This window comes from Molothrus ater, chromosome 2, assembly GCF_012460135.2.
Source record: "Molothrus ater isolate BHLD 08-10-18 breed brown headed cowbird chromosome 2, BPBGC_Mater_1.1, whole genome shotgun sequence".
NCBI lineage: Eukaryota > Metazoa > Chordata > Aves > Passeriformes > Icteridae > Molothrus > Molothrus ater.
The window spans coordinates 1,110,650-1,123,746 of NC_050479.2; the positions used below are offsets into that span (position 1 = coordinate 1,110,650).

Genomic DNA, 13,097 nt, shown 5'->3' on the forward strand with positions numbered 1-13,097 from the left:
AAAGGGGATTAAAGGGGATTTCCTGTTGTACACTGCATTCACACTGACCCTGCCACACTGCTGGGCTGCTCCAAGCTAAATACAAATACTGCATTAAAAATGACATTAAAAACTATCTATACACTTCTATATTTACAAAAACTATAAATTATATTTCTAAACTGATATCCATATCAATTTTATATATGTGTATATAGAAATTTTTTTACATATTTTATATATGTATATATAAATTCTTTGTAAAAAATACTATGTAATAAATTCAGTAAAACCTGAAATTATAAATTACGTCTAATATAATAATCAATACATATAAATAGTATGTATATAAACTATAATATATAATTATATATTATATATATAAACTATAAATTATATTTCTAAATTGATATGCATATCAATTTTATTTATGTCTATAAATTCTTTGTAAGAAATTATATGTAATAAATTCACTAAAAATTGAGATTATGAATTCTATTGAATATAATAATTAATATATGTAATAAAAATGTAATTAATAGTATTTAAATACTAAATACTAAATAAGAAATAGTATGTAAACTATAAATTATATATAATTATATTTCTAAATTGATATGCATATCAATTTTATATGTGTATAAATTCTTTGTAAGAAATTATATGTAATAAATTCAGTATAAACTGAATTTCTAAATTCTATGGAATATAATAATTAATGCATATAAATAGTAAGGATATAAATGATAAATTATATATAATTATATATTATATATGTATATGTATATATTTGATGTGCATATCAATTTTATATATGTACATATATTCTGAGTAAGAAATTACATGTAATAAATCCAGTAAAAACTGAAATTATAAATTCTATGGAATATAATAATTAATACATATAAATAGTATGTAAACTATAAATTATATACAGTTATATATTATATATGTATATATAAACTATAAATTATATTTCTAAATTGATATGCATATCAATTTTATTTATATGTATAAATTCTATGTAAGAAATTATATGTAATGAATTCAGTAAAAACTGAAATTGTACATGCTATGTAATATAATAATTAATACATATAATAAATATGTAATTAATAGTATGTAAATACTAAATACTAAATAGTATGTAAACTATAAATATAAATAATAAATAGTATGTAAACTATAAATTATGTATAATTATATATATTATATATATAAACTATAAATTATATTTCTAAATTGATATGTATATCAATGTTATATGTGTATTAATTCTTTGTAAGAAATTATATGCAATAAATTCATTAAAACTGAAATTATAAATTATATGTAATATAAAAATACATATAAATAGTATATGTATTCTAACAAATTATAAAATGAATTAATAAACTAAATAATAATGTATTAAATTATTACATATATATGGTCTACAATACATACCAACAAAACAATATATATAAATTATATGTATAATATAATTTCATAAATATAATATGATTTGTGCTGGAAACCAATAAGTAAATAAATAAGAAATACTAAAGAACAGTAAGAATACTTCAAGAATTCTAAGAAATAAGAAGATGAAGAAGCTCTTTTGTGAAGCTTCAGGCAGAAAATACTTTGCCAATGATATTCCTAATTTAAATCAAGAGGTAAAAGTGAAATATTGAAAGAGTGGGGGACTTTTTTTTCACCTCAAATAATTTGTGATGTTTTGGTCCAAATAGAAAGAATAAAATAGAATAGAAACAGAATAAAATGTGATGTTTTGATCCACATAGAAAGACTAAAATAGAATAGAAATAGAATAAAATGTGATGTTTTTGTCCAAATAGAAATGGAATAAAATGTGATGTTTTCGTCCACATAGAAAGAATGAAATAAACTCTGTCAGCAGCAGAGGGAAGGTGCCCTCCAGGAACATGTAAAAGTTGAAATAAAACTGAATTTCCATTCCCAGTGTAAGTTCCAATTCCTATGAAAATGTTGAAGAATTTTGGGTATATTTGGAGCCTGTTTTGAGTTTCATCTTCCCCATTATGAAAAAACTGATTTTTCTGTATTTACAAAGTACAGAAAATTTTAAAAATCATTTCCACAGCAGCCAGCAGGGAAATGTCAATGATTGACCAAGACACAAATGGGAATTTCTCTGAAATCTGAGTCAATGTTTAACTCATTTATAACTGCCCCATTTGAATAACTCAGGGAAGGCTTCACTTTCACTGCTCCCATTCTGCTTTTAGGCTCTGGTCTCTGACAATTCCACTTCTAAATATTTGCAATATTCTTACATGTGCTCAAATGTGGAGAGAAATGAAGCAAAAAGGGAAATTCCACCTTTGTCCCTGTGCCTGCACCAGCAGTGCCAGGCTGTGTGAAGGTGTTTTCTTGGAGAAAATCAGCATTTTTGGGAAGGAATTAAAACTGCCAGTGCTGAGACAGTGCTGTCATTGAGAGCAAGTGGAACAGAGCCCCTTGAGCTGAGTCTTTATCAGGAAATAATCAGATTGCAAATGGAAATGCGCACAGGGCCTTAGCACAGGGGGACATTTGGTCATCTCAGCAAGGAGATTTTGGGTCACCTTCCCAGGGCATTCCCTTGAGCAGACTCAGGAGGACAAGTAATTAATTTTTAAATAATCAGGGATTGTCCTGAGCTGCAGGGACCCGCAGGGATCCCCCAGTGCCAGCCCTGCCCGGCCCAGAGCCCACCAAGCCCAGCCTGGGCATCCCTGGCAGCCTCAGGGCTGTGCCCATTCCCTGGGCAGTGCCCCAAAACCCTCAGGGGGGGAAAAAATTCATCTGTAGGACCTTCCCAGGGAAAACACAGGGAATAAACTCAGTTTATTACTCAGAAGTCTCCATGCTTCACTTCCCCCTCCATAAACTCTAATTTTCCTTTCTCTGCCTGATTCCCCTTCCCAGCTCTGAAGGAGAGGGGTCATTTGTTGGATTTTTTTTTTCTGACCCAGAGATGGGGTCAGAAAAATTTTTTAAAAATTTAAATTTTTTTTAATAAATCTGTTTCCCACAGGCTCTCTGTGGTTAAAAACTGCAATTCCAGGTGGCATCACCAGGAATAAGTATCCTGAAAAATCCCGGGCTAACTGAGAACTTCCATTATCACTTGTGTGTGCTTGACAGAATTTAAACCAAGAAAGAGTCATAAAGATAGATTTGCATGGTCCACACAACACTGGAGGAAAGGCCTCACACTGGTATTTCCATAAAAATTGTACTTATGGAATCAGAGAATGGTTTGGGTTGGAAGGACCTTAAAGATCACCTCATTCCAACCCTCTGCCATGGGCAGGGACACCACCTACTACACATTTTTATTTAAAGAATGCCCTTTCCAAAACTCCCCCTGATGTTTTTAATAATTTTATTTTAGTATAGATATATTTTACAAGCAATTGGTCAAATCCCTTTCCAGAACATCACTCCCCACACTCTGATATTTTATATTTGTGGATGCCAGGAGTTCTCTAGACTGGTTTGTTATTCCTCGACAGAAAACATCAATATGTGGTTTGTGGATCCCAGGATGAGGGAAGAGATGAGAATTTTGACTCCATGTTTCAGAAGGCTGATTTATTATTTTATTATTTATATTATATTATATTATATTATATTATATTATATTATATTATATTATATTATACTATACTATACTATACTATACTATATTATATTGATATATTAAACCTACACTAAAAGAATAGAAGAAAGGAGTTCATGAGAAAGCTAGCAAAGAATAGAATGGAAGTGGAATGATAATAAAATCTTGTGACTGACCAGAGTCTGAGCCAGCTGACTGTGATTGGCCATTAATTAGAAACAACCACATGAGAGCAATCCCAGATGCACCTGTTGCATTCCACAGCAGCAGATAACCATTGGTTACATTTTGTTTCTGAGGCCTCTCAGCTTCTCAGGAGAAAAGATCCTAGCAAAAGGATTTTTCATAAAAAAATATGTCTGTAACAATCAATCAAACCTCAAAAAAATGGGATATTTTTTGGCAGAGTGAGAACTCCCTGGCAGAGCTGCAGGATGATCCCCTCATCCCAAAATGATGAGATATTTGGAAAAACCCTTCCAGCTCACCCAGTCCCACCATGACCCATGAGCCATGTCCCACATCCACAGGGACACCCCAGAGAGGCTCCTGAGCAAAGCTGAGGCTCTCCCACAGGATTTAGGGGCTGAAGTGGAATTTCAGAGAAGTGAAATTCAGCAGGAGCTGAGGGGGCTGAAGTGGAATTTCAGCCAAGCAGGGGCTGAGAGCACCAAGCAGAACTTGCACCCTTGGTCTGCTCTGTGCTGCTGTTTATACGAGCAAGCTTGTGCAAAGACAAAATTCAGGAGCAGAGGCCCCAGGGGTGGAATTTGGCACTGGCTGATCTGTCAGGAGACTCTGCTGGTTCCAGGCAGCCCCAAATCCAGGCTGAGTGCTGGGCCTGGATCAGGAGAGGGCTCCCTGCTTAGCGGGGGCTTACACTGCACGTGACTCTAAGCTTGTGCTTAAAGCAGAACACATGGTGTGGGGCTTTACTGCAGGGAGGAAGTAAAAATAGGAATAGGGCCAGGAAGCTTTGAAGACCTTGACTTTCCTTCTTTTTTTTTTTTTTCTTTTTTTTTTTTTGGGGGGGTGGTGCTAAAACCAACCTTCAAAGCACAGAGATGGGCCCTGGGCATGAGCAGAGGCCTGAGGCCTGAACAGTCCTGGGGGAACACAGAGATTATTTAACACTTCCAGGCAAAGGATGATTGCAGGAAATGTTAACCCAAAGGGGTTGTGGTTCCCTTATCCCTGGCAGTGTCCAGGGCCAGGTTGGACAGGGCTTGGAACAATCTGGAATAGTGGAAGGTGTCCCTGCCATGGCAGAGGTGGCACTGGATGGGCTTTGAGGCCCTTTCCAACCCAAACCAATCAGTGATTCCAACTAAATCGTACAAAAATAACTTAGATGCACCTTCCTATTTCTGATCACTGATTTCTGTCTGTTGGTTTATGCCAATCTGGAAAGGATGTTGGTCTGTCAGTTGTCTAAATCCCAGAATCATCAAGGTGGGAAGAGCCCTTTAGGATCACCCATCCCCACCAGGACCAACCCAAACCCTGTCCCTGTCCGCAAGGCCACATCCAGACTCCTCTGGGACAATTCCAGGGACTCCAAAGCTCCCTGGGCAGCTCAGCCCAAGGCCTGACCACTCTTAGGGGGAAAAAATGTTTCCAATCTCCAATGGGAGCCTCCCCTGGTGCAATTTAGGGCCATTTCCTCTTGGGAAAGGGCAGCAGAGTCCAGCCCCACCTCACTGCCCGTCCTGCCAGGGAAGTCCCCCCTGAGCCTCCTTTTCTCCAGGCTGAGCCCCTTCCCAGCTCCCTCAGCCCCTCCTGGAATCACAGAACCACAGAAAGGTTTGGGCTGGGGGGAATCTTGCAGCCCACCTCACTCCCACCCCCAGAGAAGCTGCTGCTCATGGAGCACCCAGCAACAACCCAGGGAGTTAGGAATGGAATTTGTAATGCCAGCTCCTCTAAGCTGCTTTAGGGAACCTGGAATTGCCATGAAAAAAACATTCAAAGGGAGCAGTGAGAGGGTAAATACCCACGGGAAAGGAGCCAACTTCCTGCTCTGGCTTGGGAGAAATGCTCTTTTGGAGCTTTTTGTGCAGCCACAGAGCCCAGAGCAGCGCAGGCAGGCCTGGAGCAGCAGCTCTGGGGCTCTGCTGCTCCTGCTGGGCAGCCCCGCAGGGCTCAGGGCTGAGCAGCCGGGGCTGGAGCCGCTCTGGGCACCTCCAGCCTCGGGGCTGCTCCTGTGCTGCCCCAGGGCAGGGCCTCTCTCCGGCATTAGGGTTTCTTTCTTCTGGGATAACTCTCACAGAATCCCCAGATCCCTGGGGCTGGAAAATGTGGCATTCACACTCTCTAGGAAAATCCCTTTTCCCCAGGATTTTTCTCCTGGGAAGCTGAGAAACCTCAGAGGAAAAGGAAAACAATTCTTATCCCATTTGCTTCTCATGTGTTTTGCTCCTTTGGAATGTGTTTGGAGATTGTTCACCCACAGGTGATTGTTTCATTGGATTCTGCTGTGAATTATTTTCACTCACTGGCCAATCAGGGCCAAGCTGTGTCAGGACTTTGGAGAGAGTCACAAGTTTTCATTATTATCTTTTTAGCCTTCTGTAAGTATCCTTTCTATATTCTTTAGTATTCACAATATAATATAATATAATATAATATAATATAATATAATATAATATAATATAATATAATATAATATAATATAATATAATATAATATAATATAATATAATATAATATAATATAATATATATAGTATTATATTATATTAATAATTACAGTATGATATTATAATATATTATATTTATAATTATATTATAATGTAATTCTTTAATATAATATAGTATCTTAAAATAATAAATTAGCCTTCTGAGAACATGGAGCCAGATTCATCACTCCTTCCTTCATCTGGGGGAAACCCAGATACAATAGGAATAGGAAATACAATAGGAAACTCAAATCCAAATACAATAGGAAAAGCCCTCCCAGCCCATGGAGTCCCAGCTGTGCCCCGTGCCCTCCTTGTCCCCAGCGCAAAGTTTTAATTACTCCTCAATTAAAAAAGCAGAAGTTTCACTTAAAATGCAAATGAAAATATCCAAAGGAATGGTGGAGGGAAGCAACTTACAAACAAATGTCAGGGTTTTTAAAGTGGCACCTTGAGGTCCAAGGAGTGGAGCTCAGGAAGGAGAAGAAGAGGGAGTGGGGAGAAGGGAGCAGAACCCCCATGTGTGCTGCTGGTGGAACAAAAGGGAACAGAACCCCCATTGCCATTCCAGCTGGGCACAGGCCCTGGAGGCAGGGATGCAGCTGTTCCCATTCCTGTACTCCCAGCAAAGCTCTTCCTTTCTCATTTTACAGCCCTTTCTGTAACTCTGCACAAGTTACAGGGAGTCTAAAGGCACTCAAGGGTATCTCAGGAGCAGTGCAGGGAATTTCTGCTGCAGACAAGGTTTCTGCACACAGAAATCTTTAATTTCCCTTATTGAGATCACTGAAATAATATATTGAGATCACTGAGCTCCTGTGGTGAATCTGCACCAAGAAAGGCCCATAAAGAGCTGCCCACCTGCATTTGGACACAGCACAACAGTTCCTGGCTGTGCACCACACTCACCTTACCCAGTTACACCCTGAGTGAGGAGGAAAAATCAAGATTTTTCAGCACCAGCACCTCCTCAGTGGTGACAATTCCAATGTTTACACCAAGCACCAGGTGCAGCCCAGACTCCACTGAAAATGCATCCGGGCGTTCAGGGAGCTGAGCTCCTGCTGCCCACGGATTTCTTACCTACAACACTCAAAATTCAGTTCCTGCTTCATAATCTAAGTTCCATTTAAGCCCCAGATTCATCACATCAGAGAAAAGAAGATTATTTTTTTATTTTTTTTGGTAGGAAACCCCCTTTGCCATTCCAGCTGGGCACAGACCCTGGGGGCAGGGATGCAGTTGTTCCCATTTCTGTACTCCCAGCAAAGCTTTTCCTTTCCCATTTTTCAGCCCTTTCTGTGACTCTGCACTGCTCTGTGTAAAGTCACTCGAGGGTACCTCAGGGAAATTCTGCTGCAGCCAAATCCCTCTGTCTCTGATGGGAATGAAATCATCCTCTGAATGTAGAGAAATGATGGAGAGACCAAGAATGTCACCAAAGTGGATAAATCCCCCTGCTTTTCCTTGGATAAAATCTATTGCCTTGTGCTCATGGCCAGCTTTGACTAAAATCCATTTAACCCTGAAACTGAGGGAGATGAGCAAGGCCTTGTGCTCCAGCTGGGCTCTTTGGCCAAATGTTTGTGGTACAGAGAAATCCTTGGGAATCTTTGGAATTCTGAAATCTGCAGCTGTGATTCTGTTGAGTTTTCCCTCTATAAATAATTAGATAGAAATTTCAATTAAGAAATAAGCTCTTAAGTCTTAAATAAATTTTCTATTGCTTAAAAATCAATGGAGTGAATCTGAGTGAGAGTTCAAGTATATTCAAAAGGTAAAAAAAAAAAATCTGACATTTACAGAAGTTTTCTTATCAATAAAGAGCTTTGGCTACAGAAGGGGAAAAAAGCCCTTGAAGAGCAGAGAGCACAAGGTACCAGGGACACTGAATTCCCAAGAAGAGGATATCTGGGTGACCTTTGGGAACATTTGCCTTTGAAATACCTGGAATAAAGGGTATTGTTACCTAAAGGAGATAAATTATATTGTTCCATGAGCTAATGGAAATCAGGGAGCACCCAGTGAAAGCCTGCAGGGAATTCTGGTGGTTTGTTCTTCCTGAGGCTGATGATGAGTTCTCAGAGTATGATCACTGCCACAGCATCTTAATGTGGGCCTGGCCTGGGGAAATCTTCCCCAGCAGGGGAACTGCCAGGATTATTCCAGTTCTGTTCCTGTGCTCTTTTTTTATGCATTTTCCCCCATTTTGGGGTTTGTTTTTATATTCTTCTGTATTTCTGTTGTGCTATCAAACCATGGCACGGCCATTTTGGTGCCTGGGGAGACACTGAGCTCTCCAGTTGGATTTTTTTCCCTTTTCCTGGAGAAACTCATGCCAGTCTCTGACTAAAAACTAATCCAAGCCCAACTACAAAAATCCAGCTCCAGGTGAGGTAAAATACTCAAGCTTTGTAATACAGAAATAATTAGAAAAGCAGCTGGATTGTTTTCTAGGCATTCTTAAATTACCAATATGAAGCCCATCACAAAAATGCTCCTCCCTTCTCCTTCTGCCTTTATGAATTCACAAAGATTTCCAAAGCCCATGTTTAATCCTAATATTTGGGGACCACAGAGTCATAACAAATGGTCTTGTTCTCTAGGCTGCTCTCTCATTTTGGCCATGTTTTCCTCCCATAAAGTAGAAGGCACAAAGTTTTAATGTTAATTTTAATGTTAATTTTAATTTTAATTTTACTGTGAATTCTGGCTGGCAGAAGCAGCCTCAGCCAGCTCAGGAGGTACAGGATGGGATGGTTTGTGGAGGAGAAGGTCCCAAATGCCTCCTGCTTCCCCAGGTTTATTTCCTCAGCTTTATGTTTGTCCCACCCTGCTCCACATTTTAGTCCAGAGGGGTCAGAGAAGAGGGAAGAAATCACCTCCAGATGCTCCCTACACACCAAAAATCCCCATCTATAAAGCTTCTGTGGATGGCTGCTATTCCCATGCCAAATCCCAGGGATTTTGGTGGGATTCCAGGCACAGGATAGAAAGATCTAAAGCTCTACTCAATAAAATATCAAAAATCAATTTAGTTTTCCCCTCCTTTTTTTTCCCCCCTATTCCCCTGTTACCCAAACCTTCCCTTCAAACAAACACAAACTGGACAATTCCAAGGGATGCTCTTTACTGACTGTGAGTTCAGCCTTGCCAAAATTTGGGACAATTCTCTAAATGTCACCTGTAATTCATGTTAGAAAATAGAAAATCCCAGCATTGCATTTGAAATGACATTTCCCAGGTTCTTCCCTCCCAGCCCCTGTGAGGAGAGCCCCTCTCCCTGCATTTTGGAGATCTGAAAATCCGCTGAGAGCTCCTCGTGCCAGCGATTCCTGAAGGAATGAGGCGGCAGAGACAAGTTTACATCGGGCTTTAATGACCAGATCACCTTAGCCAGGCTGGCCCTGCACCTGCCACCCTCAAATTCCTCCCCACAGGTTCCTTTGGAACACCTGGGGTAATGGGAATTGTTACCTAAAGGAAATAAATTATATTGTTCCACGGGCTAATGGAAATCAGGGAGCACCCAGTGAAAGCCTGCAGGGAATTCTGGTGTTTTGTTCTTCCAGGGGGTTCTTCCTGAGGCTGATGTTTCTCAGAACATTATCAGGAAGGGGAGATTCCCTGCGGAGATTCCCCGGCAGCCCCTCACCCTTACCTTGACGAAGAGGGAGATGTCGTGGTCCTGCTTCTCATCCTCATCCTCCTCCTCCTCCTCCGGGGCGCCCGGCGAGCCCGTCCCGTCCTCCCGGAGCTGCTCCCGCTCCTGCTCCCCGTTCAGGCTCCGATCCCAGCTGCTCTCGGGGCCCGGGGCTCCCGTCCCCGCCGGGGCTGGTGGTCCCCGCTCCGCCTCTGCCTCCGCCTCGCCACCGGGGCCGCCCGGGGACGGGGGACAGCCGGGCAAGGCCACCTGTGCTGCCCCGCGGCTCTCGGGAGCCTCCGCGCTGCCCTCCGCAGGGACCGTCCCTGCTGCAACAGCATCCTCGGGGACTGGCCCATGACCCGGGACAGCATCCTCGGGGACTGTCACATCATCTGGGGCTGCCTCCTGCACTTCATCCTTGGGGATTGTCCCTGCTGGAGCTGCCTCCTGCACCGCATCCTTGGGAACTGTCACATCATCCGGGGCTGCCGCCTGCACCGCATCCTCAGGGACTGTACCTGCCAGGACGGCATCCTTGGGGACTGTCACCTCACCCGGAGCTGCCTCCTGCACTTCATCCTTGGGGACTGTCCCTGCTGGAGCTGCCTGCTGCACCGCATCCTTGGGGATTGTCCCCAGTGCCTCCTCGGGGACTGTCCCTGCTGGAGCTGTCTCTCGCACCACATCCCTGGGGATTGTCCCCAACACCTCCTCGGTGACTGTCCCAGAAACCGGGACCGCCTCCTGCACTTCATCCTTGGGAATTGTCACATCACCCGGGGCTGCCTCCTGCTCCTCATCCTTGGGGATTGCCCCCAGCGCCTCCTCGGGGACTGTCCCTGCTGGGGTTTCCTCCTGCACCTCATCCTTAGGCACTGTCCCTGCTGGAGCTCTCTCCTGCACCACATCCTTGGGGACTGTCGCCAGCACCTCCTCAGCAATTGTCCCTGCCTGAGCTGCCTCCTGCCCCTCACCCTCAGGGACTGTCCCCAGCGGGGCCGCTCCCTCCTCGGGAACTGTCCCAGCCGGAGCTGCTTCCTGCAGCTCATCCTTAGGGACTGTCCCCAACGCCTCTTCGGGGACCGTCACAGCAGCCGGGGCTGCCTCCTGCACCTCATCCTCCAGAGCTGGCACTCCAGCCGGGGCTGCCTCCTGCCCTTCATCCTTGGGAATTGTCACATCAGACGGGGCTTCCTCCTGCACCGCCTCCTCGGGAACTGTCCCCGCTGGGGCCTCCTCCCGCACTTCATCCTCGGGGACTGTCCCCGCTGGAGCTGTCCCCACGGCCTCCTCAGGCTCTCTCCCCGTCGGGGCTGCCTCTTGCACCGCATCTTCAGGGACTGTCCCCGGCGGGACTTCCTCCCTCGGAGCTTCCTCGGGATCTGTCCCGGACGGGGCTGTCGCGACATCCTCCTCGGGCTCTGTCCCCTCTGGGCCCGCCTGTCCCACCGCCACTCCGGGCTCTGTCCTCGATGGCGATGTCCCCTCTGCTTCCCCAGACTCTGTCCCCACCAGGGCTGTCGCCTGTGCTCCCCCGGGCTCTGTCCCTACCGGGGCTGTCGCCTGTGCTTCCCCGGACTCTGTCCTCGATGGCGATGTCCCCTCTCCTTCCCCGGGCTCTGTCCCCACCGGGGCTGTTGCCTGTGCTCCCCCGGGCTCTGTCCTCGATGGCGATGTCCCCTCTCCTTCCCCGGGCTCTGTCCCCACCGGGGCTGTCGCCGCAGCCTCCTCAGGCTCTGCTTCTGCCGGGACAGTCGTGGCCGCCTCCTGGGGCTCTCTCTCCGCCGGACCTTCCTCCCTCACCGCCTCTCTCACCTGGGGCTCCGTCCCCGCCGGTGCCACCGCCTCTCCCTCAGGCTCCGTCCCCGCCGGTGCTGCTTTCTCGGGCTCCGTCCCCGTCGGAGCAACCCCTGCGCCCTCGGGCTCCGTCCCTGCCGGGGCTGCGGCTCCGTCCTCGGGCTCTGTCGCTGCCGGGGCTGCCTCTTCCTGCGCCATCCCCGCCGGGCTCTCAGCCGCGTCCTCGGGCTCCATCCCCCCCGGCGCTGCTCCCTCAGGCTCCGCCGCTGCCCCCGCCTCTCCCTCGGGCTCTGCCCTGCCCGCCTCGGGCCCGTCCATCACCCCCGGCTCCCCGCCTGGCCGCCCCTCGTGCCCCGGGCTGTCCCCGCTCGGTGTCCCCGGGCTGTCCCCGCTCGCTGTCCCCGGGCTCTCGGGGGAGCCGCTGTCCCCGGGCGGCTCCGGCGCCCCCTCCGCGCTCAGCCGCGGCCGCTCCGCGGGCCCGTCCGGGGGCTCGGCCGCCCCCTCGGGGCACAGCCCGGGCCGAGTCCCCGCCGCCGCCCCGTCCTCGCCTCCCTCCCGCGGGACATCGCTGCTCTCCGGGGGCCGCCCCGGGCTCTCCGCCATGCCGGGACCGCCGTGAGCGCGGGACGAGCCGGAGCAGCGGAGCGGCCGCGGAGCAGCGCCGGGCACGGCCGGGGAACGGGGGCGGTGCCTGCGCGGGGCCGGGGCCGCGCTCCTCCCTCCGCCTGCCCCGCTCCGGGCACTGCCCCTGCCTGGGCACGGCCCCTGCCCCGTCCCGTCCCACCGCTCCGGGCACGGCCCTTGCCCAGCCGCGCTGTGGAGCGGGACCACGGCGCACCGAGCGCTGCCACCCCCGCCCGCAGGCACCGGAGCCTTTGCAGAGTGGCCCAAAATCTCTGCTGTGTTTGTGTGTGTTGCCCACACCTGCTCGGGGGTCCCCTCGCACCCCGAGCCCCGTTCGTGCCCTGCTCCCAGTCCCTGGCACTGCTGTCCCCAGGCTGGCTCACACCTGCGGGCAGGCGCGGCTGAGGCTCTGCTGGCCTCATTTCCCAAACCAGCTGTAGGAAGGAACCCTCCGAGCACCCACACCGCTGCTGATGCTCGGGCCCGGCACAGCCCCCACGGTCCCGCACGGTTTGTTAAAAACACGGATGAGCCGCTTCGGGCTGCTCCAAAGGTTGTTAAAAAGGGAAATGTGTCCTTATCAGCTCGCGAAAGTTGTTAAAGGGAACAACACAACGCTCTGTGTAAAGAAATAAACACCTGGATTCGCATGCTTTCAAGTGATTTTCATTCATGTGCGAGGATCCTCTGCGAGTTTGCATTTTAATGGGGTGAGAAACGCCGTGTCCTGGGCAGAGCCGGCAG

The 13,097-nt window shown here is 46.8% G+C and overlaps 1 protein-coding gene across 1 annotated transcript in view; it reads right to left on the reverse strand.

Moving 5' to 3' along the window:
• The window catches only part of CLIC6 (chloride intracellular channel 6), a 30,802-nt gene extending 18,470 nt beyond the window's left edge, over positions 1-12,332 (reverse strand). Inside the window, exon 1 of the mRNA XM_036402733.1 lies at positions 9,948-12,332. Within this exon, the coding sequence (XP_036258626.1) occupies positions 9,948-12,332 (2,385 nt within the window). The remainder of the gene's footprint in view (positions 1-9,947) is intronic.
• Positions 12,333-13,097: the final 765 nt, after the last annotated feature.